General features: G+C 37.0%; 1 protein-coding gene across 1 annotated transcript in view; it reads right to left on the reverse strand.

Annotated features, from left to right (window-relative positions):
* LOC149796755 (N-alpha-acetyltransferase 15, NatA auxiliary subunit-like) overlaps positions 1-19,889 on the reverse strand; it is a 95,280-nt gene that overhangs the window by 58,865 nt on the left and 16,526 nt on the right. Inside the window, exons 6-9 of the mRNA XM_089961409.1 lie at positions 16,611-16,745; positions 15,056-15,203; positions 9,224-9,343; positions 306-401 (exon numbers count right to left, since the gene is read on the reverse strand). Of these exons, the coding sequence (XP_089817535.1) occupies positions 306-401; positions 9,224-9,343; positions 15,056-15,203; positions 16,611-16,745 (499 nt within the window). The remainder of the gene's footprint in view (positions 1-305; positions 402-9,223; positions 9,344-15,055; positions 15,204-16,610; positions 16,746-19,889) is intronic.

The following is a 19,889-nucleotide window of genomic DNA, read 5'->3' on the forward strand; positions in this document are numbered from 1 at the left end:
GCTGGACACTCCTCAGAGATGCTCCCGAACAGCTGTACAAGAGACAGGCGAAGAAATCTAAGATGTAGTCAATGACTTGATTTTTTATAGGTAGGCTATTACAGCTGACCTTTTACTATTGGAATGCATTTCGTTATGTAAACATTAATTTCTTGCAGATTACAAAAAAACTAGAGCCAATTTTGCAATTTGACTGTCATATTCGTGTTCAGCACATAAAAATTGATAAGAATTGACTAATTTTATTTCAGTAACATGACTTTTGTAAAAATTTGTTGTCCAGTGTTACATTTATTACTGCGTACCTGTTGTAAATGTAAGGGGTATTCTTCTAGGTGCTGCAGTCCGAGGAAATTTTTCTTGCATTTCTGTGTAAAGTTTTAATTGTTCCTCTTCACCGTCTGAAATTATAAAAAAAACCCAGGTAAATAAATCATAAATTATTATTTCAGAGTAAAATAGCAAACTTAGCATGTTGATAATGATGGCTATTCCAGTTTAAAAGATAGGGAGAAGGCAATGTCAAATCTGAATAGTCACCGACTGATTCAATTTAGAATACTGTTAATGAGGGCTATTCCAGTTTAACAGACATGGAGAAGGCAATGTCAAATCAAAAGTCATCACTGATCCCATTTAGAATACTGTTAATGAGGGCTATTCCAGTTTAAAAGATAGGGAGAAGGCAATGTCAAATCAAAATAGTCACCCACTGATTGAATTTAGAATACTGTTAATGAGGGCTATTCCAGTTTAACAGACATGGAGAAGGCAATGTCAAATCGAAAGTCATCACTGATCCCATTTAGAATACTGTTAATAATGGCTATTCCAGTTTAAAAGATAGGGAGAGGCAATGTCAAATCAAAAAAGTCATCACTGATCCCATTCAGAACACTGTTAATAAGGGCTATTCCAGTTTAAAAGAAATGGAGAAAGCAACATCAAATCAAAATAGTCACCGATTGATTCAATTTAGAATACTGTTAATGGACTCTATTCCAGTATAAAAGATATGGAGAAGGCAATATCAAATCTGAATAGTCAGCCAATGATCCCATTTAGAATACTGTTAATGAGGGCTATTCCAGTTTAAAATATATGGAGAAATTAATGTCAAATCTGAATAGTCATCATTGATTCAGTTTAAAATTTTGTATGAATGGCTCTCGTCATGATTAGAATCACCATTGTGCTCTGGAACATATTTTTTTACAACTGCCTTTCCTCATACTTCGGCATTCTAATGGGGCGAATCATTAAAATATACAGAACCAAAGTGTTAAATTTTTGTAAAAAACTAATGACCCATGAAGCAAATTGCTACTGACTTTTAGCATTAAGTTTTATTACCACATTTCACAATGGACATTTTTAGGCTATGTCAATGCAAGTGGACATAACGTCTGATTTGCCATTGTGCAAAATGTGTGTAATCAAGAACAAAATTCACTTGTGATGAGCATTAAATTATAATTTCTATTTCACTGTGGACAGGAAACTGTGGGTAGTATTAAAAGGTTTGAGGATTGGAAACTGAGTGTAGTATCAAAAGGCTTGAGGACTGGAAACTGAGTAGTATTATAAGGACTGGAAACTGAGTGTAGTATTAAAAGGCTTGAGGACTGGAAACCTAGTATAGTACTGAAAGGCTTGCGGACTGGAAACTGAGTAGTATTATAAGGACTGGAAACTGAGTGTAGTAATAAAAGGCTTGAGGACTGGAAACCTAGTATAGTATTGAAAGGCTTGAGGACTGGTAACTGAGTGTAGTATTAAAAGGCTTGAGGACTGGAAACTGAGTGTAGTATTAAAAGGCTTGAGGACTGGAAACTGAGTGTAGTATTAAAAGGCTCGAGGACTGAAAACAGTGTAGTATTAAAAGGCTTGAGGACTGAAAACCTAGTATAGTACTGAAAGGCTTGAGGACTGGAAAATGAGTGTAGTACTAGGAGGCAGGATGACTGGAAACTGGGTGTATTACTAAAAGACAAAGAGGACTGGAAACTGAGTATAGTATTGAAAGGCTTGAGGACTGGAAATCTAGTATAGTATTGAAAGGCTTGAGGACTGGAAGATGTGTGTAGTACTAGGAGGCAGGATGACTGGAAACTGGGTGTATTACTAAAAGACAAGAGGACTGGAAACTGTTGTTGTTGTTGTATGTTTTAACGCCATTTTTCAGCACAAGATAGGCTATATATGGCGGCCAGTATTAATGGTGGAGGAAGAACCCAGGAAATCCCCGGAAAGAACCACCGACCCTCGAGAAGCTACTGGCAAGCTTTCTCACATACCCACATTGGCCAAATCCGAGACTCGAACCTACGCAGACAGAGGTGAGATGGCAGTGATCCGTAACGGAGAGCGCTTTAGACCACTCGGCCACTCGGGGCCCCGACTGGAAACTGAGTATAGCATTTAAAGGCTGAGGATTGGAAATGGAGTTTAGTACTAAAAGGCAAGAGGAAAGTGAGTATAGTACAGAGTCGGACTGGGGCAATAACACAGTAAAATATTGATTGAAATCCCTCATAGGGACTGATGCTCTAATGACCAGAAAGAATTTCAAATTCAAGAGAAGTCCATTTCCTCCTTTGAATTGCACAGTACTGACACCATCTCTGATATTCTTCAGTGATAGATAGAATCTATGCTGGGGTCTGGACCGAGACGTGGAAATCCCAGTCATGGGGTTACATTGTCTTGGTCCAGACCCCAACACAGATTATTTTTCTCACCAAATATTTTCCATTAAAGTAAAAAGAACTCTTCATTAATGTAATATAGTTCACATGCAAATGGCTCATTAATACAAACATGTTAATGAGGGCTGTGGTGTGACCGTTGCATCCGAAGTACATAGTTTATACGCGTCAGCAAAGAAAAATAACATAAAACGTCACATAGTAATGAGGTATTATCACATTTAATATATGGATGTTATATAAAATTGACAATAAATAATATTTAATACAAGAAACTGTTTCATTTTCATCAGCTCTGATTTTGAAAAGTTATACTGCAAATAATGAAGTTATATTGTAAATAATGAAACAATACTAGGTACTCAAATCTACTGTACTTATACTTAGTACAAGCTGTAACAAAGAGCAACATGTTGCATTAGATTATTCATGGGTAATTAGTGACGTGTCACTATCGTATACAGCTCTCCTTTTCTTTGGAGGAGGTGAAACTGTTTGTGACATACTTGTGTTGTTCTTAATTATAAAATTACCCACCCACCACCGAGTATAAAAGACCCTCAAAATACTGACCCAAGCGGATAACCATGTGCTAAACTTTCAAGTTCATGGATTCTTTGAAAATTCATGTTTCTGTCTTAGAAATATGGCAAGGGCTACAGTGAAATTTGCTTATGGATTAATGTGTTGATGGATAAATGATTCCTTCTAGCTGGTAAGTGCATTATTTGTCATTAAGGAGTAGTAATGCCAAAAAGATTTTCAAGATGCGTGGGTGGCCATACTGCATGTCAGATTGGCACCATTTTCATTTAAGTATTATATAGTAGTGTCTTGTGGCATTTCAACACAGAAGTAGAATGTAGTGCCAATAAAATGACAAGTTAAACATTTTCTTACTTTGGTTAAGAACATATGCATTATTTAGTACCAAAGAAAAGTGTCTTGCCCAAGGGCATTTCATGATGGACAACCCAGGCTAATCTCAGGGTTCACCTTCTATGAGATGCACCTGAGCACACTAGGGCCATTAGACATCCTTGAGTAAACAAGGGTTTCAAATACAAGTACCAATTTTTCTGGCTGACTTCATGGTAAAATTCAACCTAACTTATTAAGGAATCTAAAACAAAATCTCCACTGCTGCAAATTCTTCTAAGGGTTTTGACATTTACACTGACTTGCATGCTAGTATATACAGTACGACCTAGCACACTAACAAAGCTCATGGAATCTTGACTCCAAGGGAGATTTTAGCTACTATTATGTTTCTCTGTGCTATACCAAGAACAAATTAACAAAGATGATAGGTTTAATTTGAGGTCCTTTTGTCTTTTAATAAAGTTTTACATCAAAACTGTCATGAAGATATACATATGTAAAGTCTGGGAATGAAGTATTAAGTTTATCAAACTCATTTTGAGTGATATAGTCTCCTTCAAAATATAAACTCACTTGACTTGCATTCATTTTTATGATCAAAACTGGCCTTTCATCAATAATCTGTACAAGGCAGATTGCAAACAGGGACAGAGTTATCTCCCTTAGACCCTAAAGCTGACCTCCAGTCAGAAATCCCATTTTGTAAGACTAGACTGTCTCTCCCGACTGACCTTTGTCCACTAAGAATGACTTTCTCAACATCTCACATTAATGACATGGGTTAAAGGAAGCAATCAGGTCAGACACGAATAATCTGCTTAAAGTTTAAATTTTCCATATAAATTGGAACATGTGAAACAGCCATCTATATATGCCACATTTTACACTTGAAACATTTAATTCACAGCATAATTCTTTTTTTGGAATAGGACAGGTTTCTACCATCTATACATGTGACTAGTCATCAATATATGACTTGTGCACACAGCTTCTGCCAATGGTAGAGATCTAGAAAAATGCACACATCAACACCAACATGCAAAATTTAGTCAGCAGTAAAATTAGTGTCTGTCCAACTAACATATATGTACCTATGCTGAGGTTTTAATAAGATGAGGAAGGTTATGGCTTTTTTATCACTGAATTTTAGGTGGACTGATGGTTTTCAAAACTCCAAACAATTGGTGGGCTGATGGTTGAAAACTCCAAATAGTCGTTTTGATGGCTGGCCTGAGGCTGAAACAGATGAGGACTTGGACAAGACTTTGGTTCCTTAGAAAGAAAATAAATTGTCAAGGGAGGTCTGGGAGACCTCACACAGCAGGGCCTCAACGGGTGGTGCCCCTGATCTGGGCAGAAATTAATTTTTACTCTGAGGGCATAAAAAACTGCTTTTAGTGGCCCTTGTCATAATAGCTTGTGAAGTTGTTACTTAATTCCAACAAAAAAAAAAAACGCTGAAAAATAACAAATAACCCAACTTGAAAAAAATTTCTTAAAGAATTTCACTGAACTCATTGTCACATCAACTTGTTCCATAACAATATCAGTGCTGAAGCTATTACATATGCACAACAGTGTTCACAAAATAATTCAGTCACCATAATTTGTCAATTTTTAAAGCACGTTTTACAGGTACATCACCTGTTGATACTAATGTGCTGTCAGGTTTTATTTCCAGCCTTGGCAAATATGCAGCTACCAAAATTGATAAGAACTTGGATTGCTGCCCAACAGGTAGCCTGACTTTCATATACTTTTATTAAGAAACAGGAACTGATGTCTTTTTGGTATTCAGTGCCATTTTTTGCTGTGATCAGAACCAATATTTTTCCATCTTAAACCCGAGCTGGTTTCAACAAGGGAGTAAGGGAACAGGAACAGAATTATCTCCCTTAGATCCTAGAGAGAACCTCAAGGATCCTAGATTGACAATCCATCCCGTAACACCTGGCTGTGTGTTCCCGGACTAACCCCTGTCCACTCAGAGAATGGATTGACTTTGTCTTCATCTCACAAGTATTACTCGAAATTTTTACATAGCATGTCACAGAATTATGTAAACTGTTGTTACTTTTTCCCCACAAAATGATAGAAAATATAGGACCAGAATAAGAATTCTTTATAACTGAAAACCTTATTCATGCTGAGTGGAGGTTGTCTTGTAAGTGCAACAAAAAACCCAATTGATAAATCTAGAGGTAATGTTTGAAATTTTAGATGTTTAAGTATGTACAAAAACTGTAAATTCAAATATTTTTATGTTTTTATGCCACTATTCCCATTCAGAAATGCACATATGGTATTAATAGTGTTGATCCTTTTCATAAATGGAATATATTACACAATACTTATTTGGATTTTAACATTTTGAAAATATTATAGAAAATTAATTATTACAAACTGCAAAATTAAGTGTCTGACAATGTTGCTTATTGTTGGTGTTTGCAAGAAAGTATACTGCTTCAGTTTTCTTGCAAAAATATTCCCATGAATTCAATGGTCTTTCCCCCCTTTGGACACCGGTTGATTTTATGATGAGCTAGTCAGGCTGTTTTTGCAGCTTCAGAAAATATGTCTTGCTTTCCTTGCTGTAACAACTTATTTTGTTGGTTCAATGTTCAATTTTCTTTCTTCTCATCCTCAACACAATGTTTTTTTTAAAGCTCCTCCTTGTATTGTATATGTGCAGTTCGCCTAATTTGACACAAGGAAATCATGCAAGACATCCTTCTTCAGATAATGCACTGCTCTTTTTCCTGATGCCTTCTGATTATATTTGATGGTCTGTATGGAGTTGTAAGTTTCTATGTTTGTTCTCCCTGATTTGAAACCAGTAGTGTATTAACACTGAATGATCACGCTACATGCAGGCCATGAAAATACTTTAGTAAACACATGACCATCTTTGATAGGCAACAACACCACTATCCCTCCAGTGATCTATTAGGTATTCTTAAAGGAAATCAGTTAAGAATCTTCTACTTAAAATATTGGTAAAACTCCTCATTTAACATGCTAGATGACACAACAGCATTGGCAATAGTAGTTCATATCTGGCAATGATAGCAAAACCTGGTCTTCTGGCATTCAGTTAACATTAAATTTGACCAACAATGTTCCCACTGACCTTGCATTACAGAAATTCCCATTTCCACACATTTTTCAAAACTTTATCCAAACATTTTGTGTCTGTATCTCTTTTGACAATTTAAGCAGCCATGTTTGGCAATCATGCTTATTTCCACCAGTTTGTAACGCAAAGTTTCATTAGACAAGCAGAAACTTCTGACCAATCAGAATGCTCTTTACTATGATCATCAGATATATAACATACAGAACAAAACTATTACAAGGATTGTCTCTATATGTCTAAATTACTGTGGAATGGGGCTGGACAGATTTTATTTAAATACCAGATTGGTGACACCCCCCCCCCCCCCCGATTATATCAAGGAAAATTGGATTCAGGCCAGGAGAAAAGCAAAATTCCATTTTAAAACAGAATAAAAATAATCACTGGGGACTGTTGATAGTTGTCATAGATTTTAGTAAACTAAGAAAAATAACATTTATGCTTTTAATTCTTACTCCTTAATTTGCCTTAAGATTTCTTCTTCCACCTTTTATTATTAATTTACATCTAAATGGATTTCTACTCGATGTCTAATGTGACCAGTGTATTAGGGCTACTGTATTTTCATAGGTAACTGGATAGCAGCCTAAATGGAAGGCTGCTGCCTTTCATATACATTTATCAAGACAGAGGAACTGCTGTGTCTTTCTGGTATTTAGTGACATCATAAACATGCAACTGTGTGATACTATAATTTGTAAATATATCTTCAAGAAACATTCTGAATAAATCAATAACAAAATCTAGGTGCGAAGATTATGTGAAACAATTATTTTTTTGTTGTGATCAGAACCAATGTTTTTCCATCTTAAACCCGAGCTGGTTTCAACAAGGGAGTTGGGGAACAGGAACAGACTTGTCTCCCTTAGATCCTGGAGAGAACCTCAAGGATCCTAGATTGACAATCCATCCCGTAACACCTGGCTGTGTGTTCCCTGACTAACCCCTGTCCACTCAGAGAATGGATTGACTTTGTCATCATCTCACATATATCCAGGGCTTTTGATAATGCACAAATGTGCATTCCATGATGCAATAATATTAAAAATGATGCATTAAAACCCCAGCCTAAGTCCTGTAGGAAGCAATAAAAATTGCTGACCAAGTCAATTTCCAGCTTGCTGAAAAGGTCTAGGTTTCTCAAAACAGAGGTATCAAGGATTTTCTATGCCATCTGTTGGGGTCATGGTTATCAATTATGCATTTGTTCATTTCAGAGCATAGCCAAATAAGTATAGTGCACGTGATCTCAAAGGATGACACGCTACGGATTCAAATTAAATTAGAAGATAATTAATATTACTACCATTTCTTGATTTCACGTTGAGACTTGGACAAAATGCCGGTTGCAAATCTGGATAAATATTTTTGGGGTTAAATGCATACATGCAAGCCATAATGCTTTTGTGTAATCTCTCTCTCTCTCTCTCTCGCACACACACACACACACTCAGACAGACACAACTTACTGTAGAAACTATGAAGTAGCACCCTTTAACATCTTGTAAGGACCCTATAAAACTCAAATGTGGGGGTCCTCAGGACTCCATAAAATAACAAGTTAATGGAAACCCTGATAACAATCAAATTTTGTACAACATATTTCAATAAGTAAACTGCTATGTTCTTCCACACAAAATGATAGGGCCATAGCAAGGTCTTTGTCATCCACTCTCCCATGTTAAACAAGCAGCCATGGTCTGATGAATGTTACTCTTGTCTATAATCCAAAATCGAAAGACGAACACAAAATTTGTTTGTGTATGAGTGTTGTACACGTATGTATGGTGTTATATAGAGCCAGCTGAAAACTTAGTTATATAAAATCTAAAGACAAAAATTGCTCAAAAGAAATCTTCAGGAAGATAAACTCTGCCAAATAAATTTAAATATGTAATCTTGGATATGAAAGATACATATGAAAAGTAAAAAATGATTAATGAGGTTAATCTTTGGACATGCATGCCAAAATGATCACTATCAAACTTCTGCCAAAACTCTACAATTAAATCTTCTGCATAATTATCACAATCCTATTATCTAACGGAAATAGTCCAAACATCTGCTTCTACAGACTAAACAAAAATCTGCCTTTTTTCCCCCCATTCATCAACTAGTTGCAGAGCATGGCTAAAACTGCACGGTTGAAAATGAGCACTAGCAGGTAGTGATGTTTGGCATTCCAATTCAAATTCACTACTTGCAATAGAAGGTGGTTTCAAAATTATCCACCAATGAATTGGTAGAGTGTGATACAAGTCTGTAATGAAAGATGCTGGCTACCAGTACAGGGAGTAAGAACATCAATTTCTTTGCAAACTGAATGTAGACTACATCTTTAATATATTTAGAAGGTACAGCAGGGGCTTGAAAGTAATTACTTTTTAACCTATTTACTACCTAATTTTGATCCTGGTATTAGCAAATTTGTAACTTGATAAAAAATGAATTTCACACCCCATTACAGAATTATATGTAGCATAGATTTCTGACATACCTAGCTGAAAGGCATTCTCAAGGCCTTTATAGTAGGCCCAGTTTTCTGGATTTCTACTAATCAGTTCTCGGTATACAGTTGCTGCTTCTTCCCTCCTGTCCAGCTTCAGGTACAGCTCCCCTGGAAAATGATATATTGAAGTGTGGCTCCTTCCACAATAATATAACAATTAAACATAAGTAATTATGTTTACAAACTGCAGCACAAACTCTAATCACATAACGATAAGTTGTAACAATGTAAGTTGACTATACTGAATATGGCCAGACCAAAATCATAGAAGTAAGAACTCGAGCAAAATTCCACAAACTGTGGCAAACAATTATGTTAATTATGAAAAGGCCATAACTTTCAGATTATTCTTAACTTGGGCCCCCTTAACAGACTGCTAAATTTCCATGATATTTGTGCACCAAAAAATATCACACCTGAAATTTGGGTTCTAAACTTCAGCTGGAGTTTTCTCTCAAGTATTTTGAGAATACTTGGTCTAGAAATGATACAATCTAAGATTAAGTTCCACTGCAAAATGTTTTGAGAATAGTGGGTCTGGAAATTATACAGTTTGCAAGTTTTCATTCCCTAATTCAATCTCAAGCTTTCAAGCTGTATGATTTCCAGGCCCGATCTCCTTTTCCAATAAGGAGTCTGTACATATCGGTTACTATGAGTAAGAAGGAAAACTTTACTCTATGATCATTTTTCATTTTCTATGACCTATCAGTGAATACAACCTTCAAAATTATGATCAAGTTAACATGAAATGAAATATCTCACCTAAAAATAACACCATCTTCTACTATACAGAGAAGACACCAGTCCTAGCATATCAAGGTAGACACTTTAGGTATCATACCATACAAAAAATAAAACAAGTAAATGATGTAGAAACTATATTACATTAAAGATCATGGACATAGGATTTTTCATGTTGCTACTATGAATAAACGCTGGTGAATCTTCCAGAGATTTCATCAACTGAATTCAGCAGAATTTTACAATGCATCATAAGCTACCTGAAAAATGCTTCAACTTTAAGCATGGTTATAAGGGTTTGATGCAATGACTGTTTTAGTCATAAAAGTCAACAATCATTTATAAATATACAATTACTAATTCAATATTGGAAAATAATACAAGTTCATGTAAATAACAGGTTTCAACTTTTTGCATTAAGAATAAATCTGGAGAAGAAAAAAAAGTCTCATCAAATCCCACAAAGACCCAAACAAGAGTCCCTCAAAGATAACGAAGCTCTACTGTCCAAAATTTATTTTCAGGAATTCAAGAAAAATCATTTCTTCTTTTTAACTGATAAGTGGTATGATCTGACATCAATAAGGAACATATTGAAAATCTTGTCACTATTTTACCTAAAGTTACAGTTATATCAAAATGCCACCACGACAACCATACTGGATGTAAGATTGGCACCATTTTTAGTAATGACGAACTACTCACCATTAGAATTTTTTGGGCAAAGAGTCCATTTTTATGTAACTAACTTCAGGTGAAATTGTGATAACATTTTCAATATGTTCCTTACTGATGTCAGATCATACCATTTTGTTTAGTGCCAACTATATATCATACCACATCTTCTGAAGAAATACATTTTTCCTAGTAAAATATCTATTTGAGAATACTTACCCAATTATAATACCTAATATGAACTACTAGTACCTCACAAATCCAGCCCACCCAGATACTACTTTTACCTAACAAAAGCTAAAGTTCTCTACTGACCTATGTTGATAAAAGCTAGAGAATGTGGAATTGTGATCTCCAACCCACAGCCTGAATGATGTCAGTTAGCAAACAGTTCTGGTCTAATGCTAGGCTGGTGGCCAAGTGCTGTAACCTCACAAGCTGAAATACATAAGTAGTTCATCTGAGCTGGGGTTATTTCTCCATATGCGGAGCAAATAACCCACTTAAACCAGAACAAGATAGTTTTGTTGACATATCCTCCTGTCCTGTCTTAAAATATAGAAAAAGATGTGATCCCCCACAATGCAATGGGGCTGTTCTACTACAGTATCACTTCAAAGCCTGAACTAGGTCTTCAAAATGGCCTTCAACTCCAGCAGATTGATATGCAGATGGCGTTCCTCTGAAGACCATGCACCGCTGGCTTCCCAAAAGGATGGTAGTAGGTGGGCTCTGCAGCCCTCTTGACTTGCCTTGGAACAGATTGCAATCTCGGGCAGTTATATCTGCTGAATTATGGGGACAGCCTAGTCCGGTGGGTAAACATTTGGCCTCCAGTGGGACAACAATCATTTGCAATGGGCATATAAAAAGGCAACCCAGGACAATGAGGTCCACTACTGCATTGAGATAGCATAGTAGCTGGGATTGCACTGGGCTTCGCCAACATCGCAAACTGCAATATTTTTGCTGACAACATTTTTGGCTGTTAAAAATTGGATATACAGTCTTGGGTTTGGAGTGGAGAAATTGAAAGGCACCGTGACAGGAAGCCGCAAACTTGGATATAAAATTGCACTGGAATCTAGTGTTATATAAACAAATCCTTATTGACAAACCATCCTAACATAGCACTGTTATATCATAATTTGCTTATGCTGATGTCTAGCCTTAGAACCTGACTAGCTACAATCGACCACCTCTGAAGGTGGGAACGGGAATGATAACAATCTACCAGATGACATATTTTTATCATTTTGAAAAATGTACCAGAAAAAAATAGTTTTGCTGAAACTTCAAAGAAAACCGATTACCTTTGAAGCTTTAATCATTCTGTGTATATGCTAAGCAAATTTTAAAAAATTTCCAGCTCCGTCAATGTTTTACAACTATGTGATTTTGCTGCAGCAATAACAAATGGGCATTTGTTTGGTCCTTCAAAGAGGGCCTTTAGTGGCACTTTCAGTAACATATGAACCTTCATCAAAGCAAGCTGAAGAAAGGAAGTCAGCAGCAAACTAAAAACTTAAATAAAAGCATTGTTTCATTTTTCATAGCGATTGGAACATATTTATTGTGCCATGAAAGTTTCATGTGTGCAACAAAAATGTTCATGCTTACAATCGTTACCATTGACAACACAAAACCCAAAATTAAAGTTCCAGTATTTTCAAACAATAGATATCTGGCCTTTGAGTTAAATAAATATGGGGCATATCACAAGAATGTTAAACTTTTTAATTTGTTCACATGTTTTCATTTGGTGATGTATAGCCTCATCCCCATGGTAGCTTTGGCATCATGGTAGTTGCCTCTGGCTGACCAAAATCAAGTCCAATTTAAGTACATGTATGTGAAGCATATAAATTACTATACAGCCACATGCTACTTGCATAATAAATATCACCGTGAATTGTTCTGTAAAACGTGTTTGTTGACAATGGGATTCAGATCAAATGCGGACCTCTGTTTTTTATACATACAGTTTAGTTGTGTTTTCTAATGGGATTTGATTGATACATGAATTTTCTAACATATGCATGTATATTATTTAATACACTGTGGAGTGTACTACACAAATATAAGTTGTCAATATACAAGTGTATTTCAGATTAGTTGTCTTCATTTAATAAAAATTACCATTTTTTCTCTGCGTCAATTCTAGTCACTGATGACATGTCAGCTTTTAAAAATTTCACCTATATGCAAGTTTCTCTGCCTCCCCATACTTATCTAGACATCTGCCTATGTCGACAATATTACCTTGGTCCTAAGGATATTGAGATAAACTGATAGTACTGTATTATGAAAATGGCAACATTTGTGAAAACTGGCAAGAAAATATTGAGGTTATCGATTTTTTTGCCAACATTTTTAAAGCCAGTGCCAACCATAAGTAGGTGAAGGAATTCCTGTACAAATAGAATTTTCCTTGAAAGCAAAGAAGCAAACATGGTTAGGATTCTCAATGCCCAATCCTCATGGTGACGAACAATGATGCATGTGTACTGAACTCCAAACCTAGGTGAACAAATTGTTGAGATGGTACTAGGTCAGATTCTTCCTTGTTGACAAGAAGCCCAGGCTGTTAATTATCATTAATTATCAGTGTAACCAGGGTTATCATGTTGTGTTTAGATATAATGCACCTGATGTTTCTGCAGGATGTTGTCCAGATAACTTGATATTGCCTCTGCAGAAATGGTCCGGACATGCGCCATTACTCAATTCTTCATACAAGTGAAGACCCATGGCCTGATGTTGAATCCCTATGGGAGTGCCCTGAAATGGTATAGACGAATCTCTGGAACATTCTGGATGCCTTATGTATAGGGAAAAAAAGGTCTTTAAAGTCCACACTTTTAGCGAAGTCTCCCTCTTGGCATCCCAAAATGCACAGAGGTGTTTCCATTGAAAACCAAGGGTCATGAATGAATTGATTGAAGGCACTTAGGTTGATGACTGGAGGTAGAGTGCCACAGACATTGGTACCAAGAAAAGTTATGGACAAAACCCTGAATCATTGGAATGAATGGTAAGACCCTCATGGTGCTTTATCCACTTAGGTTTGCAAAATCTGTGGGCAGAGGTTGGTGTCCTATGTGTGGCACTTTGGTCATTTTGTCAATTTCCTGTACTATCCATGTATCAATGCTGGGGGGGGGGGGGGGGGGGGAGAGAAAGAGAAACTGGTCTCCCCAGTGGCTTGTTTGCAAACGTGTTCAATCTGGCCATTAAAAGGCTGATTAGAAGAAGATAAAGGCTGTGCTCAATGATTGGCATTATGGTGGTCCTTCATGAAATGGCAGGCAGAGAGCACTGAGTTGTGTTCTGCCAACTGTAAATTATAGCTGTGGATACAGGATTCGCCAAAATGTGTTCAGCGGCTCTGTTCAGGACTTAGGCCATTCTTGAAACTGCTTCCCCTGCATGCCCTGAGGTATTCATTGTGGGAGGAGAGAATCTCTGTTCCACATGCTGAAGATAACCATGGAGATAAAGTCCAAGACTGAAGCCATGGCAACAACATCGCACACTGCCCAGTGTCATCAAAGGACATCCGATCACAATACATCTGTGTGGCTTTATCATCCCCAAAGCGGCCATTATCACTACCAACTGCTGGAGTTTTCAAATGACATACTGGTGTATGTACCAATGTAGAACCACCAATGAACTGATGACGAAGGAAGGTTAGAAAGTCCATAACTCTCCAGACCGTGGAAGTAAATGAAGCTGAACTCTTCTGTTTTACATTAGCATGATTTTTATTTCAGACCAACTACCAACTGCCAATGGACTTTCTTTTCAAAAGAAGTAGCAATAAGAAGAGCTAAAACTGCTATGGTGGCCATACATGATGCATTTCAGTGAAAGCCCCATATGACCACTGAATGAGGTAAGGAAGTGATAAACATATTTTTTTTTTAAAGATGGCCACTGTGGCATTTGTATTTGGATGTTCAAGTGGAATCATTTTTATTTAGGCCCAACCAGACATCACAAGTCTATTAGTGAATCCCACATGTTCAAATGACATCCATTTAGAAGACGTAACAAGAAGATTTTCAAGGTGGCTGCTGTGGCAGATATAATGCCTGTCGAAGCAACACCATTTTTATTTAGGACCAACTGGGATGAATGTGTGTGGACAATTTTCAGACAATCTTCCAAACTGTTTTGGAGGAACAGCGATAACATACTTGTGCCAACAGACAGACCGACAAAGGATATCACAAGACAAATTTTGGAATGACAGACATCAGGCCATTTTATAAGCTCTTTTGGTCTAAAGCAGGATTACTTTATTCCCACAGCTAAACAGAAAATAAAAAATAATCTTTCTTAAATAAGAAAACGCCATAAGCAAAATGGAAGTAAATGTCTGAAAATTCTACTTACCTCTTATTTCTTGCAAGCTCAATTTGTCAACAATTTCCTTTTCATGTATTTCTAAATGTTTCAGTGCTTCATCAAGCATGCTTGCCTCCCGAATCACCATATTTTGATACAACAGCAGCTCACTGTGTTCATAGTCAAATGGTTTAGGCTGGAAAATCAGACATAAAATGTATCAAATAAGCAATACTGGATTTATAAACAAAAGCAAATGAAAAAGAAAGTGACGAAAATGAATCTACACAAATGAAGTTGATGCAAGAAAAATGTTATCTGGGGAATGTCTTCACAGTAAAGATGGCTGTATATAATAAAAATGTGAAACTCTGCATTACAAAGACATGTAGCACATATGTTCTTGATAATCATCTCAAATTACTGACTGACCTTAGAATTATAACTTCCACATCATGAAGATTATTTTTGTCTGTGCACGTAGCTATTGTGTGTGTCTGTGATTTAGCTTTTTAACAAAGCTTTAACAAAATTTCAGGCATACTGCTATGACGTCTGCTGTGTGACAGTTTATAATGTGTGTGTGTAAGATTAGGATTTTCAACGTAACTTAAAAAAAAAAATCAGTCACATCCCCACAATGTATGCAGTGTGGCAGTTTATAGTGATGTCTAGCACTGGGGCATCATGCCGCAGACATGTAGCATGATGTCCCACCGAGTCATTATCCTGACACCAGGCTGACCAGTCCAAACACTAACCTCTTAATGCTGAGCACCTAGAGAGGCAGCTGTTATTACCATTTTTGTAAGTCTTTGGTATGACTCAGCTGGTGTTCGCACCCAAGACCTCCCGCTTCCAAGGCGGATGCTCTAACCACTAGGCCACCAGAGCGGTCCAGTTTATAGTGAAGTCTAGCACTAGGGCATCATGCAGCAGACATATAACATTATGTCCCAACCAGCTACAATATCCTGACACCAGGCCAACCAGTCCTAACACTAACCCCTTAATGCTGTGTGCCTAGCAAGGCAGCGGTTAGTCATAGCTTTTGTAAAGCAACTCTTCTGGACTTGGACTTTTTTTAACGTAGCTTTAAAAAACATTCAGTCATATTGCTATGATGTCTGCAGTGTGGCAGTTTATAGTGATGCCTAACACTGGGGCATCATGCTGCAGACATGTAGCACAATGTCCCTCCCAGTCACATAATCCTGACACCAGGCCGACCAGTCCTAAAACTAACCTCTTAATGCTGAGTGCCAAGCGAGGCAGCTGTAAGTACCATTTTTGTAAATCTTTGGTATGACTCGGCCGGAAATCGAACCCATGACCTTCCGCATCTGAGGCGGACACTCTAACCACTAGGCCACCGGAGCAGTTACCTCTTCTGGAAACTGTCCAAATCTGAACATACAGTTGTCTACCTTTATTACAGATAGGAAATGATAAAAAAATCTTACCAACACTTATTTACCTACATTAATGATAGGCACAGAAAGCAACACTAACACTTGTTTACCAGTATAAAGTATTGACCGAGAAAACAGTTACCAACACTTATTTACACATGTTAAGGACAGCCATAAACAGCAATACTTACCAACTGTGTTTTGCGGAATTCCTCAAGAATTTTGATTGCCATATCATAGTCTTTCAAGAGGTGGTAGGACATAGCATAGCCAATCCAGGAAGCTCTCTGCCCTGGTCTCAACACCAGAAGCTGGTACCTGGTGTCCTATGAATAAATTTTAGCATTAGTCATTGTTTTTACCATTTCAAACTAGGACAACTGTGTAAGCCTACAAATAAAACAAAAGAGAACTATTCTGGCTCAGATGAAAGTGAAACTGACAGAAGAACGGATGTCCTTATCTGTATATAAGAACCCACTTTCTAAAAACTAACATATAAAGTATCCTGGAAAGTAGTTCCGAACTTTGTCCACAAGGAAGAATGTCATAAATGGATTATCATCTGTTGATATCAGATCCTGGTAAAAATGGACACCTGACATTCATAACATGAGCTTGCTAACACAAAACCCAAAATCTACTCATTTTACTGCATACTTCAACAAACCATACGAAACTCCCCACCATCAAACAACTCCCACCACAATTTTATTGCATACTTCAACACACCTTCCATACCCAACTCCCCACCACCAAACAACTCCCACATTTTACTGCATACTTCAACACACCTTCCATACTCTACCCCCCCTCATTTTATTGCAGATTTTAACACCCACTGCATACCCAACCACCCACCACTGAGCAATGCAACTCCATTTTTTTTATTTCAATCTCATCTCAACCACTAACCCTAAAACAAAGACCCAGTGGTCTTAAATGCAGATTTCATCTAGAAATGTTTGCAAATGCCAATACAATTTGATTTTTTTCATTTTACCCCTCCACTGCTTCCAGATGCAAGAGATATGAGTACACCCTACTACAAGCAGTTATCCCAAGGGAAGCAGAATTACCAAGTGTTTTTAAATTTTCAGTCAGTTGTTTAAGAAATGTTGTAATGGACTAACATATGGATAGATGGTCAGTGGGTATTGCTATATCTCATACTATGAATGGATGGAAGATATCACAATATCTCACAATAGATGGACAGAGGGTATCACAATATCTCATACTATGAATGGATGGAAGATACCACAATATCTCGTACTATGAATGGATGGAAGATACCACAATATCTCGTACTATAGACGGACAGAGGATATCACAATATCTCATACTACATCACAATGCCTCATATTAGAAACAGTGGGTATAACAATATCTCATACTACAGATCAGTGCTGTCCAACCTGCAGCCCATGGACTGATTTTAAATGCCCCGCCAGAGCTCGAGCAGCTATATAATCGTTGCTTTTCAGTTTTCTGCTGTGGTCCTCGGCTTCAAGAAAAACATTTTTCAGTGGCCCATGGTGTCAAAAAGGTTGGACAGCACTGCTATAGATGGAAAGAGGGTATCACAATATCTCGTACTATGGATGGATAGAGGGTATCACAATATCATGTACCATGAATGGACAGAAGGTATAAAAATCATAATATGAATGTTAGAGGGTATCAAATATTTTATACTATAGATAGAGGGCATCACAATATCTCATACTATAGATGGACCAACTAGACATTACACAAAGTTGGGTGAAAACCCCATGACTTTCCATTCAGGAGGAGTAAAGGTGTTAGATTTTCCAGATGGCTACTGTTCAACAGATTAGCACCATTTTCATATTGGAAACAAATGGTTATCATAAGTCTTTTAGTGAAGAACTCGTACTGATTTATCATCTATTCAGAAGAAGCAGTGATAACAAGATTTTCGTAACTTTTTACCCTAATCCAAGATTAAATTAGCATCAGATCATCAATATCACTTCATATTGGCAGACAAGGTTTATTTTGGGCGAGTACTCCCCCTTGCTACTTGTCAGAAGGATCAATTTTTAATCATCATCTGCAATATTCGGGTTTGAACAATGGGGAAAAGGATAGGGTCTGTGTATTTGCTTTTGTACTTTGTAATATTAATGTGGTAAATGCTTGATTTCCTCAGTGACAAAGTATGCTAATATTGTGGTAAATACCAGATATCCTCAGTGACAAAGAATGCTAATATTAATGTGGTAAATACTAGATTTCCTCAGTGACAAAGTACGCTATTATTAATGTGGTAAATGCAAGATTTCCTCAAAGACAAAGTAAGTTAATGTTAATGTGGTAAATGCTGGATTTCCTCAGTGACAAAGTATGCTAATATTAATGTGGTAAATGCTAGATTTCCTCAATGACAAAGTATGCTAATATTAATGTGGTAAATGTTAGATTTCCTCAGTGACAAAGTATGCTAATATTAATGTGGTAAATACTAGATTTCCTCAGTGACAAAGTATGCCAATATTAATGTGGTAAATGCTAGATTTCCTCAATGACAAAGTATGTTAATATTAATGTGGTAAATGCTGGATTTCATCAAGGACAAAGTATGCTAGCAAAACTGTCAAGTGTTCCTGCTCATTTTAAGCCCTGCAAAAACTGCTTGATCTTGGCTTGTTATTTCTAGGTTCTCAGGCTTAATGAAATTCTAGCCCCCCCCCCCCCCCCCCCCGATTCCAATCAAATCATGTAACACAAGATCTGACCATGTATTTAACCCTAGTCCAAGCCAGATTTAAGATTAAATTAGCATCAGATCATCAAGAATCACTTCATATTAGCAGACAAGGTTTATTTTGGGCGAGTACTCCCCCTTGTTGCTTGTCTGAAGGATCAATTGTCACTCATCATTTGCGACCTTTAGGTGTGAATGATGTGGATAGGGGTGGTTGTGTGGACTGGGTTGGTATTTTTGCAGCCTTTGCTTAACCTAAAACTACCATTTCAGGGACACAATATCAAAATCAAGACAGACCTTTATTTTCTGGGATAAATCATACAGTTAATTAAATTTATCAATACTCTCACAGTACAATTGCCAGTATTCTCATTTACTCTCTCAATCATCACATTTGTATTACCAGGCCCCAGTGCAAACCAGTTATCCCATGGAATATTATGCCATTGAGAGCATTCTCTATCAGGGAAAATATTTTCACTCCTGTGGCAGAACTTTCACAAACAGGCACTGCTAGAACTTCAGAATGCACTTCTTAAGAATCAAGATCAACTGTTCTTTTAACAATAGGAATTTGTGTACTGCTGCTGTTCTCATTGCTGGCATCTGTTGATATAGAGAAAAGCCTAGCTTTCATCCTCTCTGACAAGGTGAATGATGTCTTAGCAACAGTTTCTTTCAGAACAGCCATTCCCTTGCATCTCAATCACTGAAACTGTTGTGGTACTTCTGAGGC

The sequence above is a fragment of the Sinohyriopsis cumingii genome, chromosome 6, assembly GCF_028554795.1.
Source record: "Sinohyriopsis cumingii isolate HCF-2022 chromosome 6, ASM2855479v2, whole genome shotgun sequence".
Classification (NCBI taxonomy): Eukaryota; Metazoa; Mollusca; class Bivalvia; order Unionida; family Unionidae; genus Sinohyriopsis; species Sinohyriopsis cumingii.